Below are 20,901 nucleotides of genomic sequence, written 5' to 3'. Positions count from 1 at the left end.
TACTTTATTTTAAAAGTAGCTTTTCAATACAATGTCAAAGATGTTGCTGTATAGCAAACAAAATCATAGAAAGTAATGACCTTTTGCCTGTATTTACATGGCAGTTAAAACCTGCACTATACTAGTACTTCTTTTTAATCTGGTTTTAAATTTGGAGTGATTCAACCTTGGTATAGTTTTATCTTTTCCTATTGGTTTTACTGGTTTACTTGTTTTTAATGTTTTATTGCATTGTTATCAAGTTTCATTTTTTTGGCCTAACAGTGCAAAGTACAAATAAAGTTATGATTATTAATCTAAGTGGTATGGGTTGGGATCACTGGTTTCGGTTTTAAAAAATCTGGGTATTTATATTGTTCATTTCGATTATTAAAAATGTGAGAAAAAATGTAAACACAATTCAGTCTAACAAACACTGCGAACTTTAACTGTTTTTCTCTGGTAAGGAGTCAATCACATTTGATACTACTGATAGCATTGCTTGAGCTTTTTGTATAGAGAGCGTCTTGCAATCAGCTATCAATCACTTCACAGCTACACATAACAGCAATGATGTTCTGGTAACCAAATACTATTTACTTAAAAATGAATTTACTGATTTGATTCCATCAACCATAAACACGTGGAGGACATAATGAAACATCTGAAATCCTCCTCATGCTGCCTTGATATTAACAGTTTTTTTCAAAAATGTTTCTGATTGCATGGCCCAGATATTCTACAAATTGTCAACATGTCTCTCATCTCAGGTTTCTTCCTACAGGCCCTGAAAACTGCAGTCATCAAGCCACTCTTAAAAAAGGATGATCTAGACGCGTCACTAATGAGCAATTATAGGCCCATATCAAATCAAAGTAAAATCATTGAAAAAGCTGTTTTTACTCCTAATAAACCAGATGACTACAACTACTACTTCTTCTTCTTGTATGTATTCAATGTTGTGATGAAAAGCACTCTGTAGGGCAGTTTGTCCTTTTGGGCTACCGTAGAAACATGGATGCAACATGGCAACGTCCTTGTAAGAGGACCTGCGGCATATGTAGATAGAAAATGGCTCATTCTAAGGTAATAAAAACATAACACTTGATTTTGTAAGGTTTTATACACCACTGAAAAGATAGTTATGTATATTATATTCTGTCAATAAATCCTCCAAAATAGTTCACACTGAAGTAATTACTTTTTACTTCTTGTTTATAAAACAATAACACATTCCAGTTTTCTGAGTTTAAGCCGATCTTCTTAAAAAAAAATCTGTTAATTTAAAAATGAAAATTGGTGAACGGTCAACAGCAAACCTTAAAAATTAACCACTGAACTCATAAAGGAGAGTTATGAAGAGGTATGATCTTTCCATTTGTCAACCCAAGACCATATTCTATTCTTATAAAGAAGTATCTCATCAGTGAAGCTGGCTGAAGTCCGACTCACCACTCCGATGGAGAAGTAGTTGTTTATAATACTGTAAGGCACCGGGTCCCCTCGCTCATCCTTGTCTGTGGGTGTGACATCAATTTTCCAGCGATCCAGCATCACCTCCGTACTGTTCTCGATGTCCCGCATTATCTTCAGGAGGCTCTCACCCTCATAGCCTCAGGAAAAAACAAACACATGATGTGTGTTAAAACTGGTCTAGAGAGCTTGTGCTACTTGGCCGATGCTTTTAAGGGATTTAGGGTAACATGCGTGCAGACTTCTTCTGAGTTCTTCTTGGTTTATTGATTTATAGGACTGATACTGGCTAACCATGGTTTCTAAACATTTCTAAAACAGGTTATATTTGAATCAAAGTAATACAAATTCTTCATATATTTTCAGTTTGAGCGTCCTGAGTGGATCTCAAACCCTGTCTAGTGTAATTTAGTGAAATGCTCAAATGATTAGTCGATTAACTGCCAACTACTTTATTGTCAGTTCAACTCCAAACATTCTCTGGTTGCAGCTTCTCAAATGTGACAATTTATATGATTGTAAACAGAATATCTTTAGGTTTACGTTAGACAAAACAAGACATTTGAAGATGTCACCTTAGACTCTGAAAAACTGTGATATGGATACAGTATGCATAACAATTTCATTATAAAAAACAGTTAATTTCAGCCCTATTTCAGTGGTCTATTATTACTCCCTGAGCCATATATGAAGTATAGTGTATAGTAATTCTGATCATAATGCTGGTTTATAGTACAGTATACTTATGTATTCAATTTTGAATGTTATCAGTTGAATTGAGGCCATGTATTTTACTGCAATGTATCTATTTTCTGTCAGTACCTCCGCCCCATCGCAGACATCTTGCCAGGTCGTTGCCCGTGCCAAGAGGAAGTATACACACAGGGGGGTTCCTGTCCAGGTTGGCCTTATCTGGAGCAGCGGGACAAATATCACAACACGATGCAAAACAAGGCCAAACCAAGAAAACAAACTCACTGTAAAGAGTTGTAAAGAAAGCAACAAATCTATTTTGCAGCCCTACTTGTAAAACTACAAGTCAATATGGATGTTGAGTTGTACAACTTGTCTATTTCAAGAGACACATTTTGCCTGACAGTTATTACCTCTCTTTGTTTTGATTGATAAAAAATTGAGGCAATTTTTGAGAGACAGAACAAGTAACACATCTTCAAGACCAAATAAGAGGATGCCAGGTGATTTTTTTTTTTCCTCAAATGATGACTAGTATGTTGTTTTCCAACTCACGTAATCATCCCATTTTACCTCTCCTGACTACGCAGACTCAGACATAATTAAAGTGTTTACATACAAACCATAAAGTACACTTTACCATTTCAGGCTGAGCAACAAGTGCTGCTGGCTTTCAAAACTAATCAGAACAAATGCAATTTTGCCAAAAAAGGAAATGGGGTGTTTAAGTTCTACTATGTTGTACACTATCAGAAATGGAAGACAGCATGAGAAATATATCAAAGCACCCCAGGAGGTTTGGGAGGGTCTAATACATGTAAAATAACTGATGCTATGGAAGCAGCACAGGGATCAAAGTCTTGATAACATCAAATGCTACAAAATGTACAATTTATTTTGTACCTATGAAGTCCAGGATCCAGCCCACAGTGCCGTCCCCTCCGCAGGCCAGCACTCTGTAATCAGGAACATCTCTGAAGAAGTTCAGCCTGCGAAGGAAACAGTCTAATGTGTATATTACTGCCACACAACAAGTTGTTTTACACTTTGCATTTAATTGTGTAATTTTCTCATAAAATGTTTTGTAATTATTTACATATTTTCATCACTCTGGTGAACCCTTTTAATGTTTTGCTCTCAAAGACCACACTGCTGTATATTAAGGCGATAACTCTTCTAATTGCTACAAACTGACCTTGCACATTTTACTAAGGTGACAAAATGATCATAAAGCATTGTTATCAACACCAAATAAGGACTATTTCACGGTTAATATGTTATATACAAAGCATTATGCTGATAAAACACATTTAAGTATATTTTTGAGCTTCTAGAGAGGCTGACAGACACCGCACAGAACACTAGGAATAAATTGGTACTAACTGTGTATAATTATATGAATGGTTTCTATTTTTACTCAACATATATCTTTATTGTAGTAGGATTATATGGTAAATCCAGTTGCTCTGGCGAAATGATATTAGGCAAAATGTCCCTTTATGGAATACATTCTGTGCTGCATTACCATCATTCTGAAGCGCTCCTGCTTCCTTTTCAAATGTTTATACTTGTTATGCTGTCTCATGTCATGATAAAGAATGAGTCCTTTCTTTACTTTCCGCTCTAAATAATTATTGAAAAATAATAGATTTTGTTCAGATGGGAAAGAAAAGAAGGTTAATTAAGACATATCCACTTTTCTCAGCCTTTCTTGACAATAGGAGAAAATGTTAAGTGTTCACATTACAGATCATGAGCATGTTTTTGAGTCCATTGCCACAACACACTGCAAACCCCCTCTAATCTCACAAAATAACACATGCCGCATTGACAATTATTCATTTGGCGAGCTAGCCTGCCTGTTCGAAGGCTAATTGGATCATGACTGGCAATGTTCAGTCCAACTTCTTCCGTTCCTTCACAATAACAAAGCCCTAACTGAATGAGCCAGCCTCCCAGCCTCATATGGCGGGTAAATGATTCGCTCAATTACTCTCCAACTGGGACCACAAACCATATTAGACGCAAAACAGACGGCCGCGAACATGAAAGGCAACTTTGGGGATATTTAAATACCAAGAAACAAACACTTAATTTGCTGTAATTGCATTAGTGAGGCAGCTAATTGACAGCAGTGCATGCGGCTGCCTCGGCCTGCAGTGTCCGACGGAGAACGTTCACCTCGCTAATGTGCGCAGCAGTGCATACACTTGACAAAATATTAACAAGGTTACAGTGGGGCAAGGTCATCTGGAATGTTGTCAGCTCTGGGGAGAAGCTCTGGGTTCAGCTCCAGACAGCAGAGGGGATGCAGGTGATGTTTCAGGCCACGTGCAGAGACATCAATAGAACAGAAACAAAACAGTGGACACAAGGTCAGTCCCAAAAACTTGGAGCTGCGTTGGCACAACCTCTGACGTGACCACTGTGCCAGCTTCTCGCACAGACAGTCAAAGCCTCGTGGAGGTTTTTGTCCCCTGCGTGTGCTGCGGTGTATTTATTTTTTATAAGCCACAAAGATTCTGTTTTCAGATCTAATCAAAGCCAAACAACGTGGCAGCACGGCGGCGAGGCATTCCTGTATGTTTTAACGCCTCTGGCAACAACAAAGTGACGGAGCCTTGTGCATGTAAATGATCCATTCATTTTCTTAATCACAGATGTGAACCATAGGAAACCAGACGCTGGCCACACCTACAGCCTGCAGCCTCCTCTTCTGTATGCGTGATCACATGTGGTATGGTGAGAGTTTCACCCCTCTCTATCCGTCAGTCATCTGTGTTACATGCAGGCTTATGCATACGGAGCTGCTGCTTGTCTGAGGATACAGCATGCATGATACTGTCATCTCCAGGATTTGTTATGTGTGAACTCACCTCATTTGTGTCTGTGCTGTGTGGGGGAAGTGAGTGAAGGGTTTAATACTAAAGGCTTCTCTTGCATGTGATAGTGGTTATTATATGTGAGCAACAACAGCCTGTTTGTAAACAGAGGATCATTAGCAGACAGTGTATGATTTGTCAGTCTTTCGATTTTTCTTTCTTTCTTTCTATTTTGATGTTAAAAAACAATTAACGTCATAATTAAGTATTTAAAAATGTCTAAAATGGCTTTGAAATGCAAGTTAATGTGAGTAGGATAATAATGTTGCTCCTCCTAAAGATTGTGGTTTTTTTGCAGTGCATTTCTTCACAATCTTAAATAAAATAACAATAAAATCAGTGTTTGTGTTTTAGATGTATTTTTGCTAAAACCACTAATCAATTTAGTGTGTAACATGCAGCTATGATGTTTTTTGTCCAGTACTTACATGTCCATATACACTGAAGTTTTTGTTTGCTGTAATTATTCATCTTTTTCAAACTGGTCGTTAAGAGATCCCTTTCTAACAAGTACGTATCTTCCAGGGTTATAGTCTTTTTGGTCCAAAATATCTTCTTTGTGTTTCCGTGCTGAGCTGCAATAGAAGGACAGTAACAAAATATCATGCTAAAAACACTGTAACCTTGGAAGATACTCACTTGTGTAAGTCAGACTACTGAAGGCTCATATTAGATTCAGCAAAACTTTGGAAAATATTTTTGCACAGAACGAGGACTTTGTCCCTGTCATGGAGTTCATATTACAGAGGGATCTCTTAAAGGCCAGTATGAACAGTAAGTACAAACTGTTTAATGTATATACTGTTGACAGGCTTGAACCTTGTCTTTAAGTTATCTTCCCCTGTTTGAGCACACGATGAACAACATACCCCGGCATGGGTCCATTCTTGGCCAGGTTGTACACTTGTCTCGGGTTCAGAAGATACTGGAACTTTCTGTAAATCCTTCAGGAGTGAACATGCAGAAAACATCAAGACAACAAAGAGAAACTCACAACATTTTACTCCAATATTACAGATTAGGCCTAAAAAGCTGTGTATTTAGTGTCAGATTCCATAAGTGCCGACGCAGACCAGTGTCCAATCAGAGCGTGACAAGGCAGTGGACTGGGCAGTGGGGTGGGACATACCCAAAGTCCCCTTGAGGAGAAACCATTAGAAAGACTAATTCATTTTAATTTCAATTTCATTATATCAACTGGCTGAAGTCATATTTTGATCTCATAATTTAAACAAATGAGGGTCGGCGTAATAAGGAGTGAATGAATATGTTTCAGTAATAACCCAATTAGCCCTGGGTTAAAGAAGGGGGACCAGCCAGGGACGTGGCAGCGAGGAGAGTGTCTGTGGAGAGGAGAGGGGTGTGGGGCTGGAGGGGGGTGTGATCTGACGGTGAAGGCGGCCGGCGCTTTGGGTTAATGTTATTGTGTTTTTATTTGACTAAGTAAGCCTAAAGCACTTGGCAGCCAGAGACCATGCTGCTGCCTTCCCTTTGCGGCTGAGGATCGGGGCTTTAGAGGCCTCTTGTAGCATGTTGAGACAGATTGTGTACTTACCTCTCTCCCTGCTTCCCCCCGCTCTTCGGATTGACAAACACTAGCAGAGGATGAGTGCCCTCTATTGTTGTGATCTGAATGGGAGATGTCAAAACAAACCGTTGGTGTTTGGAGACTGCAGGAAGCTTCACAGGAATTCACTTTCAAGCCATATCCCTCAGACATTTTATCAAGTATATACAGCACTTCCAAGCAATGCCAGTCATCTGATCCATTTCATAGTTTTCCTGTTTCTTCGCAGAGATGTACAAGTGGCACCTGGCCAAGTGTTGGCACTCACCAACTCTTTGCCTGAGTCCAAATTCAATCTTCGGTTAATTATAATATCAAATTAAAAAGGAGAACAGTGATAAAGTCACAGAGTTTTGTTTTTACAGCAACATTTCTGAAATTAAATCAAATAAATGTTCCTTTTAAGTTGTTTTTTGATCAACTGATGTGGTATATTCAAAGGATGAGGCTCTATATTATTCTTGTAGTCAACAAATCCCATGAAAAGACCAACGATGCGCTAGTCTGTATGTCAGTACTTTCTGACTTCCATACCCTGTCTGTGTGACTCGACCCTGAGCCTAGTCATTCTTACTGAAGACACGTATCTCTGAAAACAGGTCACAAATATTCATTTCACTGTCTTTTAAAAAGATCCATAACTTTGATGGGGACTATTCTCAATGGCGGATTAATACACATTAAGTGCACTATCTATGGCAGCAGGACAGGGTATGTGGGACTGAGTCAAAATAAACAACCATGGCCGTGCTCTTGGTAATGAAAGATTTTGATTTCATGTTTTTTGGCAATAATGGAGCTATATGACACAGATGAATAAGATATATCATGCTTTGGATACAGACAACACTTTTTGGATACATTCATTGTTGGTTTTAGGCTTTTCATGGGATATGCTGACATTAAGAAAAATATAGCAAGCAAAATTCTAACTAAATCTTAATATCACTGGTACTTTGGCTCCAGTTTTTACCTGAATTTTAGCAGATATTAGTTTTTTTTAATAAAAATAATATAAGTTGTGTGGGCAAATGATATTAAATGGAAGCCATGTTTCGGTAACCAGACAGCCATGAATATACAGTACAGTAAAACAACCCGTCTATCTCTTAACCAATCAATACTCTCAACCTGATAACTAATAATTCACAATTCAGTCGTAATAGTTATTTGTCACCGCTTCCTAATTGGCAGGGCAGTTTGTCTCGTGTGACGTGGGAAAGGATTTTCTCTGAGTGGTAGTGAAACTGTAGACGGACAGAGCCTGTGGTGCCGGAGGCCGAACTCACAAAGTGCCACATAAACAGGCTTTAATCCAACGGCCCCTGTTTGAATTGCCCTTCGTGCAGTTAGTCTGCAACAACTCGCCCTGTGCTCTCACTGACACAGATGAAGCGCTTAACTCCCCCTGTCTGCTATCCCAGCAGGCCAAGGGTGAATTAATGAGCTCCCTGTCCGGTCCAGAGTGATCCATTACTTCCTGTAATTATAAATAATAATCTTGATTATTATGCTGGTTAGCCGGCAAGAGGCAGAGATGGATGTGCCTGGGATATGATACATCATATTTCTCTCCCAGCCACGCGTAGACGTTTAGTCGCCACAGACAGCGGCAGGTTTCCATCGCCAGCATGCTGGCTGACAGATATTAGAGAGGATCAGGCCGGACTCAGCTCTGCTGTTTAGTACCGATTACCAGCAGGGCCTGCAGAGTCCCATCACATGCCCCGTGAACAACTGCAGAGGTTCATTTCAAAACATGATATTCAACAATGGAAATCGATGCATGGATAAGCTCTTATAATAATTGTTATTGCTGTTGGTTACAGTTAGCGCAGAAGGCAATAGCAAAAGCTTCTAACAAACACAGATGTGGAGAACACTCCAGTCCAGTCTACCATGTTCTGGTTGCACTGTCGAAAAAATTCCCCCTCAGTGCCTCATGTTTAACAGCATTTATAATCCCACCTGTATACCAGACTGACATTTCTAAAATCTTTTTATAGTTTTTACTCCAATGGTTTTATACAGTGGAGTATTCAGATCTTTTACTTGAGTAAAAGTATCAACACCACAGTGTAGAAATCCCAAAGCAAACATCCTGCTTTCAAAGTAAAATGACAAATTATGCAAAACAGCACACTTCACAATATTATATGTCATATTTTTGTATTTTAATGATTGATGCATTAATGTGTGCATCCTTTTAACGTTGCAGCTGGTAAAAGTGGCGCTAATTACAATACATAATGCCGGGTAGCTTGTGAATTACCCCCTGGGATCAATGAGGTAATATCTGATCTTAACCAATAATAATATCTTATTTTCTATTTTGTATTATTAATCTAAATTTGATGTATCTTGTAACTAAAGCAATCAATTAAATGCAGTGGAGTAAAAAGTAAAACATTTGCCTCTGAAAGCAAGCAGCCTAGCAGTACAGAGTAACAGAAAGTACCTCAAAATTGCACTTAAGTACAGTACTTGTGTAACTGACCTTAGTTACTTTCCACCAATGGTTTTATGCTGGTATTCTTGTATTTAGTTTTATTTTACATGTTTGGATGCTCCCTGAGATTCTTGTTGTATTCTATGATATCTTCTGTCCACCTGTTAAGCACCTACCACTCTAGTAAGTTACTTACTAACTTACGTGTTATGGCTTACTACTACTAGTTGTAACTCATTTTACAACGTACATGTATAAACGCTATCTGTTGGCGATCTGACAAAATTTCCAGGGTGTATTTTGGAGTAATTTACCTACATTCTCAAACGTTTTACGTTAGTCTTTAAACATTTTGGAAATGGTAAAAAGTACTTCTCAATCCAATTGTGCCATTTCCTTTCCCACTGAAGTTGACCCTTATAATCACTGAGATCAGTTTGTAAAAAACAACAACACTCGCTGTGTGCACAGTACACTAGAGCATTGCAGTATGGTACACTGTCTTTGTACTGTTAGAACAGAGCAAATTAAAGCAGAATACTTCACTGAGGTTAGAAAAGACTCACCTGCAGTCCTTGGCCGTCCACTGTGACAGAGTTGGCTCTCTGCATCTTCCCTCGGCTCGACTGGCTGGACCGGGAGTCTTTCCTCAGAGTTGACCCTCTTTCCTGCGGGACAAAGGTCAGGCAACAAGGTTTCATTCTAAAAAGGTGATATCCACTGTTAGGAAAATTGGATTATTTTGAAAAATCTAACACCTGTATGTGCATCTTAACTGAATATTATTCATGCTTTTTTGCATTGTGTGACAGTTGTCTTAGCCTGTTTATGTATGTTGTTACCAGGGTGTTGAGAGCACTGAGGTCATGACCTTGGAATTTTTTCTGATTACATTTAGGTCAACAAAAACAAACTAATAAAGAAATAATTAAATGATTTAGTATCTTCCCCACCAAATACTATTTCTGGCAGTATCTGGGAAGCTTTGATACAGCATTTAGACTATTGTGTTGGAAAATTAATCACTTTGTTTTATGGGGCTGTAATTTCCCAATAATTCATTAATCCAGAACGTAACCTGGAAATGACTATTTAATCTAGTGCTAATTAGATGGAAAATAAAGCTAAGAGACAATGGTCATTAGTTTATAGTTTGGTTTATAAGCAGATGTAGATTTTCAGAGGAATTTCCTTGAAATCACAGCTCTTTTTTAAAAAATTGACCTGACCCAATAAATTAAATATAAAAAGCTAAATAATTTTAAAAATTGAGTCTTTCCTCTCTGTGCCTTTTTCCTAATCTATACAATAACAGGCGTCTTTTACCATACAAGTCAAAATGATTACACAAAGTGGATAACTGACATTTAAGAGATACCTAATGAGCAATTTTAGGTACAGTTTCCACCCAAGAAATAGACTTGTACCATTTATAAAAATAAAGCTTTGCCATTTCAGAGCTCAGCGGGAGAACACAGGCTGATGATTGCATCCTCAGATAACACAGTATCAAACAAGGTCAGGCTCACTCAGCCACGGGACCGCTGACCAGTGAGGAGTGAAGTCTTACCAGGATGATGGGGCAGATTGAGTTGGGGGGCAGGATGTGATCCTTCAGGGGTCCGCAGTCACACTCAGGTTTCACATGGGAGGCACACTTGTTATGGAGCTGAAGGAGGTGGCAGCCGTTATTAACAGCTAACTTGTTTCAGTAACAGTACATGTTTAAGTGTACTTGTTCAGGTACATGCTCAGAATTTATCTGCATTACATGTGTCATTGTCTCCGTTTTATTTTCTATTAAGTTGCAACCACAAACAAGTGTATTCTGGGTGTAAATTGGTGGAATGACTTGTGAGGTATCAGAGGTGCTAAAATGAAACCCTAAAATACAAGAAGCAGTGGGAATATAATGAGGAGGTGGCTGCCTCTCCTCGGGTGGTGGCTTACCGTGATTTGACACCACACACAGTGGAGCCCAGTCAGGCCCTGGTAACACTTAACGGTTTTGTGACACTTGTCACACTTGGTGGGGCAGTTCCCTTCCACCCAGAAATGATGCATTACCTGCAGTGAGAGGGAGAGACAGCATACAGGGAGGAAAAGAAGTGAGAAAAGAAACATGGTGCAGAAAAACAAGATATATACAAAGGCACAAGTGACACAACAATTAAAGAAAGCAAGAGGGAAAGAAAACAAGCAGGAAACAAAGTGAAAAAAAGCAGAGATAAGAAAGAAAGAAAGAAAGAGAGAAAGAAAGAGGCCAAACAAATGATGCGGCCTATATCTTTAAACCAGGCTTATTCTGGTAATTAGCAATGCTTAGTAGCAGATTGAATTGTTTTAATTCCATTAGAAGAGGAGAAGCCCTCGTCCTAAGCTCAATGGAGCATCGCCGATCCAAGCGTGCCGACTTGTAAACACTCCAATTGGACGCACCTCAGTGTTTTTCTTGGACTTGACATAGGTTTTGATGCAAGACGGCGGCGCGCGAGCCACACATCGCTCGTGGACTGTGTACTTGCAGACTGGGAAAGAGAGAAAACAAAAAAGTAATTTGAGACTTTCAACTACGGAAAGACAGAACACAGAGGAAGGAAAAAACTGACTTTTCATACAGTTATAAGTGATATACACTAGGGTTTGAGTAATGTGTTTGTGAAAGCTGTTCTGAAGGGGCTTGTTGCCAATATTTTGTGAAAAACAGCTTGGGTGCACGACAGAAAAAATGAACGGAAAATGGCCATTCATTCAACACAAGCAATTTTTATACTTTCATAGAATAAAGGTTTTATTATAGACTTTTGTGGAGTAGCTTAGTTGTCTCTGTTGATATTGTAAGGTGATTATTTTTTTTTCTTTTTAAGCATTAAGTGTTGAAAACAGCATCATGAGACACTGAAACTCTTGGCTAAATCCCAGGCTAATTACATCTTTTTCATAGGGCCAGGTGAAAATTAAGGCACCAATGTTTTTGCGTAAATTTGATCACAGAGTAACATCCTTAATATTGGCACTGCAACACATGAACAGACAACATGTTTTGTACTGTATTGTATCTGTCTGCACAAATCAATGCATCTGTTAGACCCTTAATGGTAAGTAAATTACTCACATGAGCAGCAGAGTCCCTGCTTCCCCAGTCCAATTAGCATGTTGAGACACAGGTTACAGTAGGCTGGCTTGTTGAAGTGCTTCAGTCTCCACACGTGTTGCCCGTCATCTTTAACATTCTGCAGTGAGAGAAACAGACCAAATGATTGAGTGATTGAATGATGACCAACTGCTTCAATACATCATTTTATATTCTCATAAGCTGATCATTTAGCTTGATCGTTGTCTCACTAGTGGAATTAGTTTTATCACATTTATTTGTATTTATATTTTACTTCTGTACAACAGAGGACATGTTTTGCTCTCTTCCCTTTGCAGTCATATTCATTCATAAAAAAATGACATTGGTGGAGATTTATGCTGAAGCTGGTCAAATATTTCCATCTAGTGGAGAAATGATGAACTGAAGGCAGAACTGATTTCACTCATTCACTTGGGGATCACAGGATGTTCTCAGGAAACCATTGGGGAGTGTGTGAGCTGTTACGAGATAATTAGGAATTGCAGAAAATGGTTAAATGATGAGGAATGTCTTTAGTTTGTGAAATATTAAATGGAGCAAGCATTTTCACTGCTTCGTGTTTTTTTTTCATATTATCAGGTGCAGTAGCATGGCCCAGAATGGAAAATCAAACAGTTAATTTCAGATTCACATTTACAGAGTACTGAGAGTACTTCCGTGACCTCAGAGTGATAAGATAATCATCTGCAGAAATAAACTAAACTAAAATAAGGTCTAAAGAGCTTAGGAGAGACTGATAAAGTCAATTTACACTTAGAAGATAGCTTCATTTTGGGGGGGCTAATGAACAGAAAACAATGTAGAAAAACCATAAAACACATGTCTAAACTATCAGTTCTAAAATAGCAACGTGTCGAGTTTTAAGTTATTAATAGTTATTTTATTTACAGGAGAAAATCTGACATTCAACCATCACATTGACTGAGCATCATTGTCAAGTGCCATGTACAGTACACACTGTGCAGTATGGCAGACATTTCCCTCCTGATGATATTTTATATGAGGTTTAGGGGATCAGACCTCAAGGCAGTTACTGTCACACAAAATGTATATCATTAGGTGAGTTTTAAACCTCTCTAATTACTAGCATGCCCTAATAAAATAAACACTACACTTGTTTTTTATAACTTCCTTCCAAAAGGATCCATAAGACTATTTAAAAAACAGAGAATGAATACTGACTTTGGTGAACTCCTGACTCCACATTGCGCTAAGAGCACATGGGAGAAATGTGGCTTCTACATTTAGCAGTCTGACGTTAGCTTTTAGCTCAAATTACAGCTGTTTCTAAGTACAAGCTCACAAAGTGGCTAGCTGTAGACTCAATTCGGGTACTTCCTTGAGTATACTAACATGCAGTAATGTTACACTGCGTACACTATTGCTTACTTGATTCTGATGGAATTTGCTCCACTGTCCTGAATGCCTTTCTATTACTTGCTGCAAGACACTGAATGTTACTCATATATTGGAACTAATCTGCACAAAATATTTTTGTTACAAAAACTGAAAGTGTAACATAAATCCATTGATTTTCATCCAAAAAAGTTAGTGCATATGACGTATTTTCAAGAAAAACAAAGTCTAAGTAATAGTTAATTGTAGTTGAAATATAGCCATGAATGCATAATGTCCAATTTAGTGGACGGATGATTAATTGTAATTTCCTCCCAAAATAATCAATACTCGGGAAGTTTAACAATTGTATTACTCCTTAGTTGTTACTAGATGTTACAAAATTTTATTTACCTGCAGGGTTCTACTATAATTGGAGGAGTGTCATGATTTACCTGAGCTGCTCAGCGTTTCTGACGTCCGTTGGCCATCTTGGTTTTCTTATAATTTTCTTTTATTTTTAAATTCTTTATTTTTACAGGTAAGTCATTAAGAACAAGTTCTTATTTACAATGGCGGCCTGACAAGTGGGGTAACCACTTAGGGAAAAGGAAATAGGGCTGAAATAAATACAGTACATTAAAAATACATACAGTTTTAGCAATTACATAAAATACAAATTAAAAACACAACACAGTAGACAACACAAAAATTATTATGTAGAGAAGCAACTGCAAGTGTCCGTGAACAAAGATGATATAATAGTTTTAAAAGATGAAAGTGAAATTAATGTATCCAGTTTAAGAAAACTTTGCAAATCGTTCCAGTCCATGGTAAAGAGTGTCAAGATTTGATAGAGTGGACTTGCAAGCAACCCTGTGCATAGTGTCTCCATAGTCTAATGGGTAGAATGGTCATTTGAATAAGAGTAAGTTTGGCGGAAGTGGTGGTGGCGCAATGGATAAGATACATGCCTTTGGTGCGGAAACCCGGGTTCAATCCCCCCCTGTGAACCATCCACCAGTGTGTCCCTGAGCAAGATACCTAACCCCTAGTTGCTCCAGAGGCATGCGACCTCTGACATGTACAGCAATTGTAAGTCGCTTTGGATAAAAGCGTCAGCTAAATGAATAAATGTAAGTGTAATGAAGGAAGTGCGGTTGCAAAGAAAGTGAAGTTTCCAACCAGATGCCCAAGTATTTATATGCAGTGACTTGTTCTAGAATAGCCCCCTTGCAAGTGAGGAGGCATAGTACCCTTACGGTGAAACAACATGATTTTTGTTTTAAAGGTATTAAGAGTGAGATTGAGTTGTGTAAAGGATTGCTGCAGTTGGAAAAAGCTAGCTTGAATAGCATCAGAGGAGGAACCTGTGGCATAAAGGATTGTATCATCAGCATACAAGTGAATGAGAGATTTACCATTAATATTAATAATATATTATTAATATAAATTAAGAAAAGTCTAGGGCCAAGGATGGAGCCTTGGGGGACACCCCTAGTGACCGGGAGAGAATGGGAAAAAAGATTTTCAAATCTTACATGTTCAACCCGGTGAGAAAGATAATTAGAGAACCAAACCAATGAGTGATCAACGACACCAATGCTGCTAAGTCTGTGGAGGAGTGTGTTGTGGTCCACGGAATCAAAATTTTTTATAAGGTCATAGCAACGCAGTGTTGTTTGTTATCTAACGTGGATGTAATGTCATTGAGCACTGCAGTGGTAGCTGTAACACAACCATACTCTGATCGAAAGCCAGACTGTGCCCTAGATGATATAGTTCACCTTAAGATGATTGATTAGTTGTTTATTAACAAGTTTTTCCATAATTTTAGACAAGTTTTGACAAATTTAAGTTGCACTTAAAACGGCACAACGGCTTACCAGAGCGTAGCAGTGTATGGCATGACACACTAGCGTGCACTGTAGTGGCTGATGTGCAACTAGACTATCAGAACCTCGGCCCATACAAGTAAACGGCTTTTGAATAGCAGTCCACTATAGTGATCACTATGCGTGAAATGGCTAGTAAAGACACAGTAGTGTCAAAACTGGAAGCAAATCAATCAATGGGTTCCTTTTCAGTTATTTCTCTCAGAAATGTTCATTCCGAAACGCTTTCGTTGTCAAAGCATTAGCAAGCAGCCAATGTCACTAGCAAATGTAGGTGGCCTCGCTGTGGACTCACCGTCTCCAGGCCCAGTAGGACCAGCAGTGGGATGGTGGTCATGCCTCCCTGGATCCACTCCTCCAGTGACACTGTGCCATCGTGATCATAGTCAATCTCCCGCATCATTTCCTGCAGGATCTACAGAGTAAATAAAAACAGAAGTCAAAAGAGAACAGAAGAAGTTGAATTTTTCACATCTCCACTAAGTGGTGTATCCATGCTTACATTTCTAATTTTGTAATTGTTACTGTTGTGCTAGGCAGTGCTGTAAACAGTCTTGTCTTATTCTTTTCTGTATCACAATGGCATGCTCTGTCAACAAATTACAGTACAAACAGTAAAAGCACAACTATGATTCCTGTCCTGTATCCGGCAATGTATAACTTTATACTGGTGAAAGTGATATATGCCATACAGAAAATGTGCAGCCTTGCGCATTTTCAATCATTGTTATCAAAACCTTAACTCAGAAAATACTTAGTAAGTAGTAAGTAAATTGTATTTATTATTAATTATATCGACAACATGGCCAAACATTTTGACTATCTTGTTTGTAAATAATGACTTGTCATTCTGATGGCTATAACATGTTCACTGACATAAATATTTACTTTTGAGATACTAAGGATTTTGAACACGTTAAGGGCTTTTGCAGGTAAACAACTGTGTTGTGTTGTGCTGTTTGTACTAACTGTTTTGAGAAATGCACTTACTGTTTTGGAAATGTTAAGGATGATTCGAGAAAAGGACCAAAGAGATTGATAAGAACTGTAAGAATCTGGTTCATCATTTAATGTTAAAGTTTAAGCTGCTTTTAACCAGTTGCAGATTCTGGCAACATGCCAAGAGGTTTGCTTCACAGTATATTAAATTAAATTCACATTATTACTACTACTTCTGTTAAGTGGGTGAAATGTCTTTCTTACTGGTTTCAGTTCAGTCACGTCCCATTCCAGGTACTCTGCTACATGCATCATCTGGGAGATAATGTGCTCCAGCTCCTGTGGCGAGACCACAGACAGTCATTACGGGCACAGAAATACTGTATTTACCTTTCTGTATATTGCAGCCTTACAAGTTGATGTCACCAAATGTCTTTGGCGTGAATAGACTGATAAACAGTGTGTAATAGCAGGTTGGGAATGTCATTGTTTCACAGAAAGAAACAAAGGCAGCGTGGGAAGAGCTCCAAGGCTGATGGTTTAATTACAGTGGTTGCTTTATGGGGAAGTGGGGTGACATTATTATCTGGTGGGATACTGAATGACTACGATGCACTTTGGACGTCTTTAATATGTTGAGTATCAGTAAGAGTGTATGAGTGCAAATCAAGAGTTCACACATTTTTATAAAATTACAAGCCGTTGTTTAATTTTCTCTAAAATCAGGAGAACAGTTTGGGACACCATATTAACATCTCTCCATTTTGGTGTGCTCTCTGCTCTCTTTCTATTACTGTTCCTGTCTGTCTTTCACTATCTCCCACTCCCAGCCAAAAATGAGATACTAATAGTGGGATAATATCCCCTCCACCCACCCCGCCCTTGTCCTCTCGCTCCTCACCCTCTAATTCCACCCTCTAATTCCACCTCCAACTCCCTCCTACGCACTTTCTATACATATACACATACTGTACATTCCGGTGGTCTTTCATTCATAAATACCCTCTGTCATCCACCCATTCATGGGGATAATGGGAGCAAACAGATTTTTTACGCCTAAAGTGCAGATAGATAGATAGATAGATAGATAGATAGATAGATAGATGGATAATCTAGAAGTATGAAGTAACTAGTAGTCAAGTAACTATAGATGTGAAATAAATGTAGTGAAGTAAAAAGTACAATATTTTCCTCTGATTTGTAGCTGAGCAGAAGTATAAAGTGTAAACACTCATACAAAGTACTTCAAACTGTCTTATTATCGAATAGGTTTGTTTATTTGTATTTTTTTCTCACTAGCATATTACCAACATCAACTGTATTGATCTTAATGCAAACACATAGAGCTGAAACGAGTAGTCAATAAATCAAAAATTGTTTAAATAGTTTTTAAAGCAAAAGTATGAGCTGGTTTCAGTTCCAATTATGTGATAATAAATTAAAAAGCTTTGGGGTTTGGAGCGTTGCTCAGACAAAACAAGGTATCTTTCACTGTTTTTTTTAAAAAAGCAAACAATTTATTAACTAAGACTATAATCAGCAGATTCATTGATAATGAGAATAAGTGTTAAATTAATAAGTGTTTTTCGACATGATAATGCCTCCTCTCATACTGTGCATTGTGTCTCTGTCTTGGTGCTGATGATGCTTCTGAGTTTAACACAAACAGTATAATGCTAACATATTTGGGGTTGCTATGAGTTTCAATTTTGCACTTTGGAACAATAAATCTAAGGTGAAAGTTATTCTTAAAGAGGAGAATTATTTACCGAGCTGTCCAAAGACCCGTTTCCATCTGTGTCATAGAGGCGAAACATAACTGTGGAGACAAAAACAAAATGTCAAGTTATAGTATTAACATACAGCACTCTCCGTCCTTCCCAACCTTTGAAGTGAACCTTAAAAGCAGTTATTGGCAGGAGGAGCCACAGCACTCACTGCTCGCCGTGCTAATCTCACTGTGTACTTCACTGCATACAAACAAAAAGCAAAACCAGAATCTCAGCAGTTGTAAACATCTGAATGCTGCAGTGTCCCCCAATTACCACACAAAAGTGTTACCATGGAAACAGACAGCTCTCACATCACAGATGTGATTGGCTCTTCCTTTTACATCATGGTGATGAGTAAAAACCCCAGAGTCTGAACGTAACAGAATCAACATTAACAGCAACATGACCTGGCTGCAGATGATTTCCAAAGTAGCTATACTTAGAGATGCTCTGGCCCATGTCACCTCCACATGAGCGCAGTTGAGGTGCTGCAGAGGGTGGGTGCTGACATCATCCTGAGTTGACGTCAGACGGCGGTTTGTGAGGCCACTAACGAGGAGCTAATTGCAAGTTTCCTGGGCGGGTGTGACCTTTTGGGGGGAAGTGATGCTGGCGTATAGTGTTTGGTGTTGGGTGGAGGCTGATGGTGTTACGAGGAAGTGATTGCAGTGAAAGAGGCCAAAGAGGCCCAAAAAAGGTAATAAAGTGCAAATGATGATGTATTTGTTCTGTCTGCAGAACAAAGTGGACAGAGAGTCTCTGTGACTGCTCTCAGGAAACATTTCACAAACTCTCTGTATCATTTAAATCTGAAAATTGTACAATTTCCCTGACAACTAAGCAATAAACTATGCAATACAAGCCATACAATTGTCTTTGAAATAAACAAAGTTGTATAGAATTTAGCTGAAATACATTTTTATGAATTTAAATAAGCCAAATAATCAACAATCCATTCTTTTACATTTGCAATTGATTTAATTGCAATTAAATCTTGGGACAAATTGGGGTCATTTTTTATTTATATACTAGATTAATTCAGATTATTGTACTGAAATTGCTATCAATAGAGTTCACTAAATAAATAATAATATCTGAGTACAGATATTCAGAGTCTGTTTTAGACTTCATTTAAGGGTTAATGTCTTAGTGGGGGTTAAATAAAGCAAAAAATGTCTGCACGGGAAAAACTTGAACATCTATATTTACTCACTTGATAGTTATCTATCAGCTCAAGATTATTAAATGTATTGATAACTGATTTTGAATGGGTCTCAATATAAATTTAAAATATAATCAATATAAATAAAGTCTTTCTATATGTATTAGTTTATACTAGTTTAGCTGTCACCACTTGTCTTTGCGGATTTTATGTGTTTTTGTGCTCATTAGTTTCTTATTTCTTTACTGAATGTCATATTTACCTTAATCTTAAATGCATCTTATGTTCTCCATAATTTCACAGCTTTAAAATTTCTTAAAATATTTCAAGGTCTTTTGGAAATCTTTATCAGTACGTGATTATGAGCTTGCCAAGACATAAGACTATGGCTGCTTAGCACTGACATGTCATGCTCCTAAATGTGTCAAAGCAATTGTCTAGAGACTTATTTTTTCGTGACACCTTGCATTGTGTATAAAAAATAAAAATAATATTTTAGCATAATTTTAATAGCATATTAAAAAGATTTTTAAAAAAACATATATGTTGTTGAGTACAAGTAAAAACATTAAAAAACACTATGTTTGAATAATTGGCAGAAGCGTTTCAGATGATCCTGATGAAAGAGAAATACCAACACAGAAACTTCTCAAACAAGCCGCAATGAAATCAGAGCAGTTCCAAACAAACCAGCAGAGGGACCCATGCACCTGAGAAATAACAACGGGGATGCAGGAAGAGAGAGTGCTCAGTAAGACATTATCCATAGTTAGATCCATGATGCGCTCACACGCAGGCAGTTGTAGTTGAATTATTCAGTCATCCCCGCGCTTAATGAGTGCTGCTCTACTCAATAATTCAGCTGATGGATGAGAATTACAGCACCACAAAAAAAAATCTGATGTCCAATTAAGCGATGTAACCTTGTGAATAAATGATGTGATAAATGCAATTAAGAGATGTGGAAAGACGTGTCAATAACCTGTGAACACGAGGCATCAAACATCCCTTTGGAGAAGCTTTATTGGAGCTGCAAACATCATTTTCTAAATAAGTGAGATAAAGAAGAAACGTTGTAGTTTAATAGTTTTTAATAGCTCCTCCTTCAGAAAAACCTGAAAACATGACAGATAATTACTTAGGTTGTAAGATGAAAGCGCTTATTCCAGATATTATTTTTCACAAGGGTGAAAGAATAAAACACTGAGGCGGACCCAGTTTGAATATGCTTGCTAACCACCAAATACACCAGAGATAACTCTGACTCACTTCAATTAAATTCTGTAAAAAAAAACACAAGGAGACAGACAGATACAAAAAGACAGAGCACAAGACACATAAGCCCGGCAAATATTTGGATAGCAAATAAGTATTTATACCACAGCTCATATCAATGCAGAGGATTTATAGAAGACACCATGTTTAGCATTTTATTGCTTGTAGAAAACCCAATATCTGTCTGGTATCAGTTTTTAAAAAGCCGATTATAAATACTCTGTATTATGGTTCTATTCAGGTTGATGTCCTACTGTCATGTTAACCTCGCAGATAGGATTCTCAGATCCTGGAGACATGGAGACAGTCATAATGCCATTGGTTGAGATAAACCTCAGTGGGAG

The 20,901-nt window shown here is 38.0% G+C and overlaps 1 protein-coding gene across 1 annotated transcript in view; it reads right to left on the bottom strand.

Moving 5' to 3' along the window:
• dgkb (diacylglycerol kinase, beta) overlaps positions 1-20,901 on the bottom strand; it is an 85,647-nt gene that overhangs the window by 46,974 nt on the left and 17,772 nt on the right. Inside the window, exons 6-18 of the mRNA XM_046044946.1 lie at positions 18,118-18,167; positions 16,613-16,687; positions 15,705-15,824; positions 12,159-12,276; positions 11,483-11,571; positions 10,994-11,110; positions 10,614-10,712; positions 9,610-9,711; positions 6,583-6,656; positions 5,897-5,971; positions 3,049-3,134; positions 2,275-2,364; positions 1,432-1,592 (exon numbers count right to left, since the gene is read on the bottom strand). Of these exons, the coding sequence (XP_045900902.1) occupies positions 1,432-1,592; positions 2,275-2,364; positions 3,049-3,134; positions 5,897-5,971; positions 6,583-6,656; positions 9,610-9,711; positions 10,614-10,712; positions 10,994-11,110; positions 11,483-11,571; positions 12,159-12,276; positions 15,705-15,824; positions 16,613-16,687; positions 18,118-18,167 (1,256 nt within the window). The remainder of the gene's footprint in view (positions 1-1,431; positions 1,593-2,274; positions 2,365-3,048; positions 3,135-5,896; positions 5,972-6,582; positions 6,657-9,609; positions 9,712-10,613; positions 10,713-10,993; positions 11,111-11,482; positions 11,572-12,158; positions 12,277-15,704; positions 15,825-16,612; positions 16,688-18,117; positions 18,168-20,901) is intronic.

The sequence above is a fragment of the Micropterus dolomieu genome, linkage group LG03, assembly GCF_021292245.1.
Source record: "Micropterus dolomieu isolate WLL.071019.BEF.003 ecotype Adirondacks linkage group LG03, ASM2129224v1, whole genome shotgun sequence".
Taxonomy (NCBI): domain Eukaryota; kingdom Metazoa; phylum Chordata; class Actinopteri; order Centrarchiformes; family Centrarchidae; genus Micropterus; species Micropterus dolomieu.
This window is presented reverse-complemented; position numbering and strand designations above follow the sequence as displayed.